The 17,294-nt window shown below is 48.3% G+C and overlaps 1 protein-coding gene across 1 annotated transcript in view; it reads left to right on the forward strand.

Moving 5' to 3' along the window:
- Nucleotides 1-203: 203 nt before the first annotated feature.
- Nucleotides 204-17,294, forward strand: part of LOC123750385 (spermidine/spermine N(1)-acetyltransferase-like protein 1) — a 30,880-nt gene continuing 13,789 nt past the window's right edge. The window contains exon 1 of the mRNA XM_069339670.1: nucleotides 204-441. Coding sequence (XP_069195771.1) covers nucleotides 204-441 — 238 coding nt within the window. The remainder of the gene's footprint in view (nucleotides 442-17,294) is intronic.

The following is a 17,294-nucleotide window of genomic DNA, read 5'->3' on the forward strand; positions in this document are numbered from 1 at the left end:
GGATGGACGTTGGGTTAGGAGCTCCTGGGGTCACTAGTGAAGGGGAAGGGATAATCAGGCTACTTCGAAGTGAATACGTGTATACGAGTGAAAGACAACCCTTACTACACCAAGTGGGGAGACGCTTGGAGACTCACTCACATATATTGTGTTAGCAGGTCGGTAAGGTACTTGGAACCCCGTGGGTAAGGCTGGTTACAGCGATGACTAGGTCAGGAATGGCGTCTAGGTCCAGCAGTATTATGACTGAAGAAGATGATAGGTTTGTGGAGAAGATGATTGGGAAATTTGTAGAGAAGAGGGATGTTTGGAAAGAGGATCTAATCCATGAGATTAAAAGTAAAATATTTAATAAGATACAGAACGAGGTTCAGAGACAAAAACAAGAGTTTATGGATTATATTCAAGCAGAAATCGGAAAGAACAGGGTAGCATGGGAAAGTAAAATAACTAAGCTAGCAACTGAATTTGGCAGGAATAAGGGAAGCATGCCAAGGGAAGGGGGAGTAGTGGGGGATGGAGGAGCAAGTGTGGGAGGGATGGGGAGTGTCCAGGGGAAGGGCAACCAGCATGACAGTGCTTCACTGAGGAGGAGGTCAATCATACTTAATGGGTAACTCAAAGCCAAGGCAGCATTGAGGCAGGAAAGGATGGAGATTTTGAGTTACAGGGGATCTTGAGAGATATTAGTGCCGAGATGGCAGGGAATGAGGTGGAAATCTACCACCGCATTGGGGCTTACAACTGTACCAAGAAACGACCAGTCCTGGTGCAGTTCACTAACGAAGAGGCAGTGGATTACATACTGCAACACATTTACTCAGAGGCAGCAAAAATTATTATAACGTGTATAATGACAGATACATGACAAAAGATGAACAGATAGCTCACAGGGCGAGTCGACCTCCACGACACAACTCTTTCCATTCGGGCGTAGTTACCCACCCCAGTGCTAACCCATTCTTGCCCCATCTTGTGCTCACCAGCCTACACCTGTTTCCCAGGTTACATTGAGGTTACCTTGAGGTGCTTCCGGGGCTAAGCGTCCCCGCGGCCCGGATGTCGACCAGGCCTCCTGGTTGCTGGACTTGGACGCGGCTGCTCGCAGCCTGACGTATGTGTCACAGCCTGGTTGATCAGGTATCCTTTGGAGGTGAGGTCACCTCCCCCAAAAAATCAGCCCTCCTATCCCCTGCATCTGCTTATTTCCCCAACACCTCCCCTGACCTCTCTGACCTCCATTGCATTCAAATCCATCTACTTCAACCCACATTCCAAGGACCGACTCATCCCCTCAACCCCCCAAACTCGCCCAGCCCTCACCACTCCTCAGCCCCTCTCCTTCCATGTGACCTCCCTCCCCTTGCAAGGGGTTCACATGGACCCGCCCTGTGGGGGACCCTCCCACCTATTCCTCCATTTCCCTCTTCCCAACCTCTGCCCCAATGCCCACACCTACCCCTGAGTTCCCCCTGATTAATACAACCTCTCTCTCTTACTCTCACTATCCATGCTCCATCCTCCCCTCTTCCACCCACCACCTCTACTCTTCTCCCTCCAACCTCTCAACTTCTATCGGACTCTCAACCTCACGCTACCTCTAAATCCCCCTATGACTCTCAGACCCTCCCTAATCTTCAGACTCAGTATGCCCTTCCTACTCCATACCTACCTACCCAGGCCCTACCCTAGACCTTCCTACCTACCATCCTAGATATCCAGCCCCCATTCGCCCCTCAAACGCCCCTCCAGACCCCATTCACCTCCCAGACACCCTTAGATCCCGCCAGACCCCCAAAGAAAGGGCAAACTCTGGTACCAGAGTTTCCATGAAGAATCTCAAGATTTTGTACAACAATGCTGATGGGGAATCTAATAAAGCAGAAGAGATACAAGAAAGAGCTAGAGAGGCAGATCCTGACCTAGTTGCAATAGTGGAAACTAAAATAAATGACCTGATCTCGGATGCAATCTTTCCAGAGGACTACCAGGTGATAAGAAAAGAGAGGACACGGAGACAGGGAGGGATGAGTGGCACTCCTAATAAAGCGGAAATGAAAGCTCGAAGACCTTAGAAATCGGGTTACCAATGAGAACACGCGCTCGATACATGAAACTCTGACAGCAGATGGGAGGAAGATTGTGATCTTGTAAACTACAATCCCCCACCAAACAGCAGAAGATCCAGGTGGAGTATGATAAGAACAGCAAGGCATTAATAGATGAACTGCAGAAGGCAGCAACATTAGCTCATAGAATGAGAGCGAAACTGCTGGTCATGGGGGACCTAAATCATGGAGAGATAAATTGGGAATCAAGGAATCCCCATAAAGGGGACGAAACGTGGGGAGCAAAGTTGGTAGATATTATAGACAGGAATTTCCTAACTCAACATGTGAAGGAAAACACAAGGGAAAGAGGAGGAGATGCACCTAGCCTATTAGACCTGATTTTCACCCAGAACGTAGAAGAAATCGAGAATTTGGAACATGAAATACCGCTGAGGGCCAGCGACCATTGTGTTCTAGTCTTTGACTACCTAATGGAATTCAAACTTGTGACCAAGCGACAAGAGGTCTGGGAAAGGAGAGTGGACTACAGGAAAGGGGACTATAAGAGGATAAGGGACTATCTGGGAGAAGTGCAGTGGGAGGAAGAAATTAGAGAAAAAACAGTCCAAGATATGATGGACCTAGTCATACGGAAATGCCAGGAGGCCGAAGAGAGATTTATACCAACAGTAAAGAGAAAGAGTAAGAGGGAATATAATAACCCATGGTTTAATAGACAGTGTCAGAAAGCAAAAATGGCCAACTGGTGGGAGTGGAGGAAGTACAGAAGACAAAGGACAGAAGACTACAAGATCAGATGCAACAGAGCTAGGAACGATTACATTAACATAAGACGAACATCGAAAAGGAACTATGAGAACGATATTGCGATCAAAGCGAAAAAGCAACCTAAATTACTACACAGCCATATAAGAAGTAAAATGTCGGTGAACGACCAAGTGACAAGACTAAGGAAAACAGAGGGGGCATATACAGACAGTGACAAGGAAATCTGCGAGGCACTGAATGCCAGTTTTCATGGAGTGTTCACAACCGAGCTGGAGTGGCTCATATTGTTAGAAGAGATTACCATAGATGAAAGACTATAAGATATAGAGGTGACAGCAGAGGAGGTAATGAAACAGTTGACAACACTGGATAGAACTAAAGCAGTTGGACCTGACAAAGTATCACCGTAGATACTAAAAGAGGCAGTGCAGGCCCTCAGCGTGCCTCTGGCAAGGATCTTTATTGAATCTCTTATGTCGGGAGAATTGCCCAATTGCTGGAAGAGGGAAAATGTTGTACCGATTTTCAAGAAAGATGAATGGGAGGAGGCACTTAACTATAGACCTGTATCACTGACAAGCATCCCCTGTAAAAAACTTGAAAGAATAATTAGGCTACGACTAGTTGCACACCTGGAGAACGTTAGGTTTGTGAACAAACATCAACATGGGTTCTGGACAGGGAAATCGTGCCTAACAAACCTTTTGGAATTCTATGATAAAATAACGAGAATATGACAGAACAGAGAAGGTTGGGCAGACAGCATATTTCTGGACTGCCAAAAAGCCTTTGATACAGTACAGCAGAAGCGACTGCTGTTCAAACTGGAGAGTCAGGCGGGAATGGGAAGAAAGACCCTAGCATGGATAAGGAACTACTTAACAGGAAGGAGCAAAAGAGTTACGGTAAAGGGCTAGAAGTCGGATTGGTGAACATTAACGAGTGGAGTACCTCAAGGATCGGTGCTTGCACCAATTCTATTTCTAATATATGTTAACGACATGTTTACAGGAGTAGAGTCCTACATGTCGGTGTTCGCGGATGATGCAAAGTTGATGAGAAGAGTTGTGACAGATGAGGATTGTAGGATACTCCAAGAGGACTTGAACAGGTGGCAGAGATGATCAGAGGGTACTAGGCTGTGCTAGTACTACAAGCCTAAAAAACTTGGCTACTGGAGTTCAACACGAGCAAAGGTAAAGTTATGGAAATTGGACTAGGTGATAGGAGACCAAAGGGACAGTACACAATGAAAGGGAACTGCCTACCTGTGACGAGGCGAGAAAGAGACCTGGGCGTGGACGTAACACCTAATCTATCTCCTGAGGCACATATAAATAGGATAACAACAGAAGCGTTCTCTACACTGGCAAAAGTTAGAACATTATTAGGAAACCTGAGTAAGGAGGCATTTAGGGCGCTTTACCCTGCCTACGTGAGGCCAGTCTTAGAGTATTCCACCTTATCATGGAGTCCCCATCTGAAGAAACATACAAGGAAACTGGAAAAGGTTCAGAAGTTTGCAACGAGACTCGTCCCAGAGTTACGAAGGATGGTGTATGAAGAGCGCCTCAAGGAACTGTGCCTTACGACACTAGAAAAAAGAAGGGAGAGGGGATGATATGATAGGAATGTATAAAATACTCAAGGGAATTGACAGAGTGGACATGAACGAAATGTTCACACGGAATAGTAACAGAACGGTGGGACATGGGTGGAACCTGGAAACTCAGATGACTCTCAGAGATGTTAGGAAGTTTTCTTTTAGCGTGATAATAGTGAAAAAATGGAATGCACTTAAGGAGCAGGTTGTGGAAGCAAATTCTATTCATAATTTTAAAACCAGGTATGATAGAGAAATAGGACCGGGGTCATTGCTGTAAACAACCGATGACTCGCAAGGCAGGATCCAACAGTCAATGGTCGATCCTGAAGACACAAATAGGCGAGTATACTCAATATCCCGCAAAAACAGCTAGGTAAGTACAACTAAGTAAATACACACACACACACACACACACACACACACACACACACACACACATAAATGTAATGAAGATAGGTGTAGGGAGCAGGAGGCCAAATACAAGGTATCATCTGTGAGAGGAAATCCTTCAGGAGTCAGAGAAAGATAAAGACTTGGGAGTTGATATCACGCCAGACCTGTCTCCTGCAGCACATATCAAGAGGATAACATCAGCGGCATATGCCAGGTTGGCCAACATACGAACGGCATTCAGAAATTTGTGTAAAGAATCATTCAGAACTTTGTATACCACATATGTCAGGCCAATTCTGGAGTATGCAGCCCCAGCATGGAGTCCATATCTAGTCAAGGATAAGACTAAACTGGAAAAGGTTCAAAGATTTGCCACCAGACTAGTACCTGAGCTGAGAGGTATGAGCTACGAGGAGAGACTGCGGGAATTGAACCTCACTTCACTGGAAGACAGAAGAGTTAGGAGGGACATGATCACTACATTCAAGATTCTCAAGGGAATTGATAGGATAGATAAAGATGGAAACTGAGCGCCCAAATGAGCCACAGAGATATTAGAAAGAACTTTTTTAGTGTCAGAGTGGTTGAGAAATGGAATACATTAGGAAGTGATGTGGTGGAGGCTGACTCCATACACAGTTTCAAGTGTAGATATGATAGAGCCCAATAGGCTCAGGAATCTGTACACCTGTTGATTGACGGTTGAGAGGTGGGACCAAAGAGCCAGAGCTCAACCCCCGCAAACACAACTAGGTGAGTACAACTAGGTGAGTACACACACACACACACACACACACACACACACACACACACACACACACACACACACACACACACACACACACACACATACACACACACACAGTGGGGGCCTCGTAGCCTGGTGGATAGCGCGCAGGACTCGTAATCCTGTGGCGCGGGTTCGATTCCCGCACGAGGCAGAAACAAATGGGCAAAGTTTCTTTCACCCTAAGTGCCCCTGTTACCTAGCAGTAAATAGGTACCTGGGAGTTAGTCAGCTGTCACGGGCTGCTTCCTGGGGTGTGTGTGTGTGGTGTGGGAAAAAAAAAAAAAAAAAAAAGTAGTTAGTAAACAGTTGATTGACAGTTGAGAGGCTGGCCGAAAGAGCAAAGCTCAACCCCCGCAAAAACACAACTAGTAAACACAACTAGTAAACACACACACACACACACACACACACACACACACACACACACACACACACACACACACACACACACATACACATACACACATTTCTCGAGGGTGAGGGAGGTGGTCACGTTGCGCCGCGCTCGTCAATAAGGCTTTATATCTCGGGACATCAGAGGGATACACGCGAAATTCGGTGTTCAGTGATAATACAAAGTGCAACACACCAATTTGAATCAAGAAAACTTATGGATAGTGTCCGATAGTGCATATTAGGCAAGATCGGGGGTACAACATCTGTGCCAGGACAAGCACGTGGGCCACTGCATGGTCAGAGTGTACACAACTAGATGTGATAGTGAGGATCATAACAAATAGTGAATAGGTTAGTGAAGAAGTGATTCTAAACGTGTGGAATTGAACTATATCGGTGCTAAGAGGAATTAGAAGCAGAATACTGGAGATATATAGTGACAAGTTGGAGGGACCTACGCCTGGCAGCGGCGTGGATGGAGCCAGCAGGCCTACACACCACTGTCAACAGTACTTAACACCTGTTTGTGTTGCGGGATGTTTTGAATTGGCAGTAAGGTAAGGCCTCTCACAAAGTCTACAGTGTTATTGCTTTTTAATAGTTAGTCTTGGATATAAGTTAACAAACTGAAACGAATATCAAGGGAAATGTGCGGCTCATGTGGGAACTAGTTTTCTGACATCCAAGTGTGAAAAACACTCTGCTCTAAACCGAGACAACTCTCCCCCCCCCACCTTCTCTCACCCCCACCCCCTCCCACCAGAGCAACAACAGTACACACACTGCCTCCCAACCATATGGTCCACACCCTCCCATAACCTTCCCACTCTAATCCCCCCACACACCCTCACATCCCTTCCCTCTCTCCCACATCCCCCTCTCCTTCAGTACACACTCACACACCTATCTCTCTCTCCCCCCCTCTCTCTGTCTCCCTTTCTCTCTCTCTCTCTGTCTCCCTTTCTCTCTCTCTCTCTCTCCCTTTCTCTCTCTCTCTCTCCCTTTCTCTCTCTCTCTCTCTCTCTCTCTCTCTCTCTCTCTCTCTCTCTCTCTCTCTCTCTCTCTCTCTCTCTCTCTCTCTCTCTCTCTCTCTCTCTCTCTCTCTCTATCTCTCTCTCTCTCTCTCTCTTTCTCTCTCTCTCATAGGGAAGACATGGAAGCTCGAACTCGAGGGGACAAACACAAGATGACAATCGCGGCTGAAACAAATTCAGAGGATGGGGTGGAACAGGAAGCCTGGGTGAAGGGAGTATTCCAGCAAATGTGGGATGAATTCAGTGAAGGACTGAGGGTAATGAGGGAGACAGTTGCCAACCTGCAGGATGAACTAAGGGCAGCAAAGGAGGAGATAAGGTGCCTGAAGGAGACTCCTCCGCAATACCAGACACAAACCGTGCCTCTGGGAGACATGAATGCTACTTTGGAGGGGACCTCCACACCTCAGCTCTCATTTGCTGAAATACTTAAAACGAGCCCTGAAGCTAGGTCTGCAGTTAAGGAAGTTGCCATGGAAGTGGCCTCCTCTCAGGAAGCAGCTAGATGTACTAGCCTGCTGATAGAGAGAAAAAGAGCAGTAGTAGTAGCAGGCATTAAAGAGCAAACAGGGACCAGACCAAAGGAGCGGAGAGACTAGGACAAAAACATGGTTAAAGAGATCCTTAAAGAGGTAAAGATGGAGGGAGCTGAACAAAATGTTGAAAAGGTTTTCAGGCTTGGAAAGTACAACAAGGACAGAGACCGAATGATAAAGGTGGTTATCATGAGCGAAATCGCGAAAGAGGAAATGTTAGAAAGGAAGTGCTGTCTAGGAAATGTAGAGAAGTTCAAAAGAGTATTCCTGCAGAGGGATATGACAAGGAAAGAGAGAAAGCAGGCAGCAGACGCGAGGAAGGAGCGCAGGGAGAGAGAAAGGAATCAGGGATACACATCCCCGATCCCTGCAATCCCAGAGGGGAATCGGGAACCCTCCTCAAACAGTGCACTAGCCACAGGGAGTGCGGCACTACCCCCACATTCTACCCAACAGACAACCTACCTGCCCCAACCCCTGTCAGCCCCCCACTAAGTACCCACCTAAGGCACCCTCCCCCCATCCACCCCTCTCCTCCCACTCCCCCCCTCCTCCCACTCTCCCCTCCCCCCAGGACCTCCCTTCTCCCCCCATCCCCCAAGCCCTCCCTTCTCCCACATGCCCTCCCATCTCTCCCACCCACAAGCCCTCCGTTCTCCCCCGCCCCCCTAAGCCCCCCACTCTCCCCCACCCCACCTAAGCCTTCCCCTCTCCACCACACCCCAAAACCCTCCCCTCTTCCTCACCCACCTCAGCCTTCCCTTCCCCCCATGCCCCCCAAGCCCTCCCCCCTTTACTGATTTCTCCCCCAAACCCCCCCTTCTCCCCCATCCCCCCAAACCTCCTCCTCTCACTCCCCTCAACCCTCCCCCTTTCACCCCCTCCAACCCTCTCCCTCTCACCCACCCCCCCAACCCTCCCCCTCTCACCCACTCCCCCTATCCTCGCCCTCCCCCCCCCCCACCCCCCCAAGCCCTTCCTCTTCCACCAGTCTCCCCGTTCCAGATCCTCCCAGCTCCCGCTCACCCCAGACCCCACAGGTCCCTCCCAGAGGAGAAGCAGAAGAGAGTCAGTTTCAGGGCAATGTACTCGAACATAGATGGGATCACAAGCAAGGCAAGTGAACTAAGGGAGAGAGCACAAGAAGTGAACCCAGATGTAATCGGACTCACTGAAACAAAACTCTCTGCAATCATAACGAATGCCGTGTTTCCCCAGGAGTACACAGTAATAAGGAAAGAGAGGGAAGGTAGGGGAGGAGGCGGAGTGGCCCTGCTCATGAGAAAGGAATGGAATTTAAAGGAGATGGATATCCCGGGCTGTGAGGGTTTCAAAGACTATATAGCAGGCACCATGACAATGGGAGGACCAAGGATAGTAGTAGCAGTAATATATAACCCTCCACCAAATGACAAAAGACCCAGTCAAGAGTACGAAAACAACAACATGGCAGTTAACACTATAATTGAGCGGGCAGCCTCTGCTGCCAGTAGAAATAGATCCCACCTGCTCATCATGGAGGACTTCAATCACGGAAGGATTGATTGGGACAACATGGAACCGCATGGAGGCGAGGATAAGTGGAGAGCCAAACTACTGGTGGTGGTGACTAGAAACTTCTTAACCCAGCATGTCAGAGAACCCACAAGGATGAGAGGAAATGACGAACCAGCGAGACTCGACCTGGTCTTCACCCTGAACGACTCTGACATAAGAGAAATCGGTTTTGAAGCCCCAGTAGGAATAAGCGACCACAGTGTATAGGTGTTTGAGTACCTGATTGAAGAAGGGTTATTGAACTCGAGGAGGGATACCGAAACCAAAAGGTTAGCATACCGAAAGGGAAACTATGAGGAGATAAGAAAATTCCTAAAAGATATAGCATGGGAAACAGAGCTCAGGGAAAAGACGGCCCAAGATATGATGGACTACATCACGCAAAAATGCAAGGACGCAGCAAACAAGTTTGTCCCAGCCCAAAAGGAAAACAGTGAAATGAAGATGAGAAACCCATGGTTTAATCAGAGATGTAAGCGAGCTAAGCAGCAAAGATAAAGAGCATTGAGAAACTGTAGGAATAACAGGACACTGGAGAGCAGAGAAAGATACCAGAATGCCAGGAATGAATATGTCAGGATGAGAAGAGAGGCAGAAAGACAATACGAAAATGACATCGCAAGCAAGGCAAAGACTCAGCCTAAATTGCTGCATAGCCACATCAGGAGAAAAACAACAGTAAAGGAACAGGTTATGAAATTAAGGATAGGGGCAGAAGGATTCACTACAAACTACAAGGAAGTGTGTCATGAACTGAATATGAAGTTCCAAGAGGTCTTCACCTTAGAGCAAGGAGAAATCTCAGAGATAACAGAGGGAATAGCAAACCAGGAACCACTGGAAGAGTTTGAGATTACCAGCGGGGAAGTAAGGAAGTGTTTACTAGAGTTGGATGTGACAGGCTATAGGCCCAGATGGAATCTCCCCTTGGATACTAAAGGAAGGAGGAGAAGAACTGTGCCTCCCACTCTCCATAGTGTATACCAAATCACTGGCAATAGGGGAACTGCCAGAAATTTGGAAAGCAGCTAACGTAGTCCCGATATACAAGAAAGGGGATAGACAGGAGGCACGGAATTACAGACCAGTGTCCCTAACCTGCATACCATGCAAGCTGACGGAGAAGATTGTGTGAAGAAAGCTAGTGGAGCACCTGGAGCGAAAGAACTTTGTAACACAGCATCAACATGGATTCAAGGATGGCAGGTCCTGCCTCACAGGGTTACTTGAATTCTACGACCAGGCAACAAAAATAAGGCAAGAAAGAGAAGGGTGGGCAGACTGCATATTTTTGGATTGTCAGAAAGCCTTTGATACAGTGCCACACAAGAGGCTAGTGAAAAAGCTGGAGATGCAGGCTGGAGTGAAAGGGAAGGTACTCCGTTGGATACAGGAGTACCTAAGCATCAGGAGACAACGAGTCAGTGTGAGGGGTGAGGTCTCAGATTGGCGAGACGTTACGAGTGGAGTCCCGCAGGGGTCAGTCCTTGGACCTATACAGTTTCTGATATATGTAAATGATCTCCCAGAGGGTATAGAATCGTTTCTCTCAATGTTTGCCGATGATGCAAAAATTATGAGGAGGATTGAAAGTGAGGACGATAGTAGGAGGCTACAAAATGACCTAGACAGACTAAGTGAATGGTCCAACAAATGGCTGTTGAAGTTCAACCCGAGTAAATGCAAAGTAATGAAACTAGGCAGTGGAAATAGGAATCCAGACACAGGATACAGAATAGGAGGTGAAGTACTTAATGAAAAGAACAGAGAGAAAGATCTAGGAGTTGATATCACACCTGTCTCCTGAAGCCCACATAAAAAGAATAACGTCTGCGGCATATGCGAGGCTGGCTAACATGAGAACAGCGTTCAGGAACCTGCGTAAGGAATCATTCAGAATCTTGTACACCACATATGTAAGACCAATCCTGGAGTATGCGTCCCCAGCATGGAGCCCGTACCTTGTCAAGCACAAGACGAAGCTGGAAAAAGTCCAAAGGTATGCTACTAGACTAGTCCCAGAACTAAGAGGCATGAGTTACGAGGAAAGGCTGCGGGAAATGCACCTTACGACACTAGAAGACAGAAGAGTAAGGGGAGACATGATCACAACCTACAAAATCCTCAGAGGAATCGATCGGGTAAACAAGGCTGAACTATTTAACACTGGTGGGACGCGAACAAGGGGACACAGGTGGAAACTGAGTACCCACATGAGGCACAGAGACGTTAGAAGGAACTTTTTCAGTGTCAGAGTAGTTAACGGATGGAATGCATTTGGCAGTGATGTGGTGGAGGCTGACTCCATACACAGTTTTAAATGTAGATATGATAGAGCCCAGTAGGCTTAGGAACCTGTTCACCAGTTGATTGACAGTTGAGAGGCGGGACCAAAGAGCCAAAGCTCAACCCCCGCAAGCACAAATAGGTGAGTACAACTAGGTGAGTACATACACTTGTCGAGTTTGTTCAATGGTGTGGAAGTAGGGAGTTCGTTGGTGTTTTGGGCTGGGAAAAGAAAATCAGTGTGGGGGATGGAAACCAGCAGAAGAGGGGTGTAAACCAGTAGAAGAGGAAGGTAAACCAGTAGAAGAGGAAGGTAAACCTGCAGAAGAGGGATGCAAACCTGCAGAAGAGGGGTGTAAATTAGGAGAGGGATGTAAACCAACAACAGAGGGATATAAACCAGCATGTGAATGTTGTAAACCAGCAGTAGAGGGTTGTAAACCAGCAGGAGAGAGTTGTAAACCAGTAGAAGATGAATGTAAACCAGCAGCAGATGGATGTAAACCTGCAGGAAAGGGGATGTAAACCTGCAGGAGAGGGATGTAACCTACAGGAGAGGGATGTAAACAAGAAGCAGAGGAATGTAAACCAGCAGTAGATGGATGTAAACCAGCAGGAGAGGGATGTAAACCATCAGTAGAGAGATGTAAACCAGCAGGAGATGGATGTAAACCAGCAGGAGATGGATGTAAACCAGCAGGAGAGGGATGTAAACCAGCAGTAAAGGGATGTAAACCAGCAGGAGAGGGATGTAAACCAGCAGTAGAGGTATGCAAACCAGCAGGAGAGGTATGTAAACCAGCAGTAGAGGGATGTAAACCAGCAGGAGAGGGATGTAAACCAGCAGGCGAGGGATGTAAATCAGCAGGAGAGGGATGTAAACCAGCAGTAGAGGGATGTAAACCAGCAGGCGAGGGATGTAAACCAGCAGGCGAGGGATGTAAACCAGCAGGCGAGAGATGTAAACCAGCAGGAGAGGGATGTAAACCAGCAGTAGAGGGATGTAAACCAGCAGGAGAGGGATGTAAACCAGCAGTAGAGGGATGTAAACCAGCAGTAGAGGGGTGTGTAAACCAGCATGAGAGGGATGTAAACCAGCAGTAGAGGGATGTAAACCAGCAGTAGAGGGGTGTGTAAACCAGCAGTAGAGGGATGTAAACCAGCAGTAGATGGATGTAAACCAGCAGTAGAGGGGTGTGTAAACCAGCAGTAGAGGGATGTAAACCAGCAGTAGAGGGATGTAAACCAGCAGTAGAGGGGTGTGTAAACCAGCAGTAGAGGGATGTAAACCAGCAGTAGATGGGTGTGTAAACCAGCAGTAGAGGGGTGTGTAAACCAGCAGTAGAGGGATGTAAACCAGCAGTAGAGGGGTGTGTAAACCAACAGTAGAGGGATGTAAACCAGCAGCAGAGGGATGTAAACCAGCAGTAGAGGGGTGTGTAAACCAGCAGTAGAGGGGTGTGTAAACCAGCAGTAGAGGGATGTAAACCAGCAGTAAAGGAGTGTGTAAACCAGCAGTAGAGGGGTGTAAACCAGCAGTAGAGGGGTGTGTAAACCAGCAGTAGAGGGATGTAAACCAGCAGTAGAGGGGTGTGTAAACCAGCAGTAGAGGGATGTAAACCAGCAGTAGAGGGGTGTGTAAACCAGCAGTAGAGGGATGTAAACCAGCAGTAGAGGGGTGTGTAAACCAGCAGCAGAGGGATGTAAACCAGCAGTAGAGGGGTGTGTAAACCAGCAGTAGAGGGAGGCTGCCTCTTCCGTCAACACATATTAAGAGTTTCCCATTAAATATAATTTTAGCCTTAAACAATTCAGACAAATTAATGAAAACAATTAACTAGGAAAATTCTTAGATACGAAAAAGCATTAGGCAAAAGACGGAGGAAAGTGACACTCGGAAAAAGCTGACGAATTACTATAAATGTTTACCAAAAATTGGGGATATTTCTGGCCAAAAACAACTTTATTTTTTTATAACATTTCACGTTCTGATCGACGATTTACAAGACTTGAGAATTCAATTACATCTTTTTGTGGCCTTTTTACATGTACATTACATTTTTGTGGTCTTTTTACAGACAAGAACTGGACGAACAGTGAACAGGTTTTCGCAACTGTCTCAACCTGGAAAATAAACCTGCTTTTTAATTGTGAGAGAAACGACGTCTCTGAAATGTTTGAAGTCGAACAAACCCACAATATTAAAAATAAAAATAAACCTCTTAAGTCTTCTGTCGCTATTTCCAGCTATCATCTCAACTGGCTTCTCTCATGTTGGTTCCTTAACTGTCTGTCATCTGGTTAAGTGGCATCTCTCCTGTCCATCTTCCGGCTAACTGACTCGCCTAGAGTTAATACTGCACTGGTTCGACCTCCTCCTGGACACCGACTGGAGGACCTAGAGTGTTGTGGGAAATGTTGGTGGGTGGAGAAGCACCAGGAAAAGAAGAGGGAATCTTGATGTGCTGCGTGAACACCTGGAGGTGTTGTGCCCACCACACAACGCAAGGTGCAGGCGATGAGTCACAATAGCGTGGCTAAAGTATGTTGACCAGACCACACACTAGAAGGTGAGGGGACGACGACGTTTCGGTCCGTCCTGGACCATTCTCAAGTCGATTGTCGAAACGTCGTCGTCCCTTCACCTTCTAGTGTGTGGTCTGGTCAAGGCAAGGTGCTGGTGCGTCACGGTATAATATGATGCTATCAACTTCCTCTGAGCAGGAAGCCTACATCATCCACCAAGTCTGAGGCTGTGCACTGCTACAGTGACTCAGTCCATGCGCTCCTGGTTTCTGTTACTGCTTGGAACATAGAGCACTCCTTGGAACACACAGCCCTGCTAGGAACACACAGCCCTGCTAGGAACACACAGCCCCTGCTAGGAACACACAGCCCTGCTAGGAACATAGAGCACTGCTAGGAACACACAGCCCTGCTAGGAACATAGAGCCCTGCTAGGAACACACAGCCCTGCTAGGAACATAGAGCCTTGCTAGGAACACACAGTCCTGCTAGGAACATAGAGCCCTGCTAGGAACACACAGTCCTGCTAGGAATACACAGCCCTGCTAGGAACACACAGCCCTGCTAGGAACACAGCCCCTGCTAGGAACATAGAGCCCTGCTAGGAACACACAGCCCTGCTAGGAACACACAGCCCTGCTAGGAACACACAGTCCTGCTAGGAACACACAGCCCTGCTAGGAACACACAGCCCTGCTAGGAACACACAGCCCTGCTAGGAACATAGAGCCCTGCTAGGAACACACAGTCCTGCTAGGAACATAGAGCGCTGCTAGGAGCACACAGCCCTGCTAGGAACATAGAGCCCTGCTAGGAACATAGAGCGCTGCTAGGAACACACAGCCCTGCTAGGAACATAGAGCGCTGCTAGGAACACACAGTCCTGCTAGGAACATAGAGCGCTGCTAGGAACACACAGCCCTGCTAGGAACATAGAGCCCTGCTAGGAACACACAGCGCTGCTAGGAACATAGAGCCCTGCTAGGAACACACAGCCCTGCTAGGAACATAGAGCGCTACTAGGAACACACAGCCCTGCTAGGAACACACAACCCTGCTAGGAACACACAGCGCTGCTAGGAACACACAGCCCTGCTAGGAACATAGAGCCCTGCTAGGAACACACAGCCCTGCTAGAAACACACAGCCCTGCTAGGAACATAGAGCCCTGCTAGGAACACACAGCCCTGCTAGGAACACACAGCCCTGCTAGGAACACAGCCCCTGCTAGGAACATAGAGCCCTGCTAGGAACACACAGCCCTGCTAGGAACACACAGCCCTGCTAGGAACACACAGCCCTGCTAGGAACACAGCCCCTGCTAGGAACATAGAGCCCTGCTAGGAACACAGCCCCTGCTAGGAACATAGACCCATCCTAGGGACCAGAAAATATAACCCATGAAGGGAGAGGGTCTGGAGCGCCCTCAAACAATGCAGGAAGTTAGTCAACACTGCGAACTTAAATAAAAAATGACATATTTATTAAGGTGCAATTTGTGCCAACTCCCTTTCACCAACTCTCTAATTTTCCCTATTTTCCACCCTCCTTCTTCCAGTTCTTATCCTTCTGTTCCTCTCCTTTCATCCTTCCTTCCCTCTTCCTTCATCCTCAACCCATTTCACGCTCCATCACGCCCCCTCCCCCACCTCTCTCTTCATCACCAGGACCATCCTCAACCGTTACTATTTCCTCTCCTCTTTACACTGTCAACTCTCTCCTTCCCTCCCAACCTGATCCCCACTTGTACCCGTCTTGCTTCACCCCTGCGTCTCCTACTGTGTCCGTCTTGCTTCACCCCTGCGTCTCCAACTATATCCTCCTTGCTTCACCCCTGCGTCTCTCAGTATATCCTCCTTGCTTCACCCTTGTGTCTCCCACTATATCCTCTTTGCTTCACCCTCTGCGTCTCTCAGTATATCCTCCTTGCTTCACCCTTGCGTCTCCCACTATATCCTCTTTGCTTCACCCTCTGCGTCACTCACAATATCCTCCTTGCTTCACCCTCTGCGTCTCCCACTATATCCTCTTTGCTTCACCCTCTGCGTCTCTCAGTATATCCTCCTTGCTTCACCATTGCGTCTCCCACTATATCCTCCTTGCTTCACCCCTGCGTCTCTCAGTATATCCTCCTTGCTTCACCCTTGCGTCTCCCACTATATCCTCCTTGCTTCACCCCTGCGTCTCTCAGTATATCCTCCTTGCTTCACCCTTGCGTCTCCCACTATATCCTCCTTGCTTCACCCTCTGCGTCTCTCAGTATATCCTCCTTGCTTCACCCTTGCGTCTCCCACTATATCCTCCTTGCTTCACCCCTGCGTCTCTCAGTATATCCTCCTTGCTTCACCCTTGCGTCTCCCACTATATCCTCCTTGCTTCACCCGTGCGTCTCTCAGTATATCCTCCTTGCTTCACCCTTGCGTCTCCCACTATATCCTCCTTGCTTCACCCTCTGCGTCTCTCAGTATATCCTCCTTGCTTCACCCTTGCGTCTCCCACTATATCCTCCTTGCTTCACCCCTGCATCTCTCAGTATATCCTCCTTGCTTCACCCTTGCGTCTCCCACTATATCCTCCTTGCTTCACCCTCTGCGTCTCTCAGTATATCCTCCTTGCTTCACCCTTGCGTCTCCCACTATATCCTCTTTGCTTCACCCTCTGCGTCTCTCAGTATATCCTCCTTGCTTCACCCCTGCGTCTCTCAGTATATCCTCCTGGCCTCACCCTTGCGTCTCCCACTATATCCTCCTTGCTTCACCCTCTGCGTCTCCCACTATATCCTCCTTGCTTCACCCCTGCGTCTCCCACTATATCCTCCTTGCTTCACCCCTGCGTCTCTCAGTATATCCTCATGGCTTCACCCTTGCGTCTCCCACTATATCCTCCTTGCTTCACCCTCTGCGTCTCCCACTATATCCTCCTTGCTTCACCCCTGCGTCTCCCACTATATCCTCCTTGCTTCACCCTTGCGTCTCCCGCTATATCCTCCTTGCTTCACCGCTGCGTCTCCCACTATATCCTCCTTGCTTCACCCTCTGCGTCTCCCACTATATCCTCCTTGCTTCACCCCTGCGTCTCCCACTATATCCTCCTTGCTTCACCCTCTGCGTCTCCCACTATATCCTCCTTGCTTCACCCCTGCGTCTCCCACTATATCCTCCTTGATTCACCCTCTGCGTCTCCCACTATATCCTCCTTGCTTCACCCTTGCGTCTCCCCTATATCCTCCTTGCTTCACCCCTGCGTCTCCCACTATATCCTCCTTGCTTCACCCCTGCGTCTCCCACTATATCCTCCTTGCTTCACCCTTGCGTCTCCCGCTATATCCTC

This window comes from Procambarus clarkii, chromosome 42 (genome assembly GCF_040958095.1).
Source record: "Procambarus clarkii isolate CNS0578487 chromosome 42, FALCON_Pclarkii_2.0, whole genome shotgun sequence".
NCBI classification, from domain to species: domain Eukaryota; kingdom Metazoa; phylum Arthropoda; class Malacostraca; order Decapoda; family Cambaridae; genus Procambarus; species Procambarus clarkii.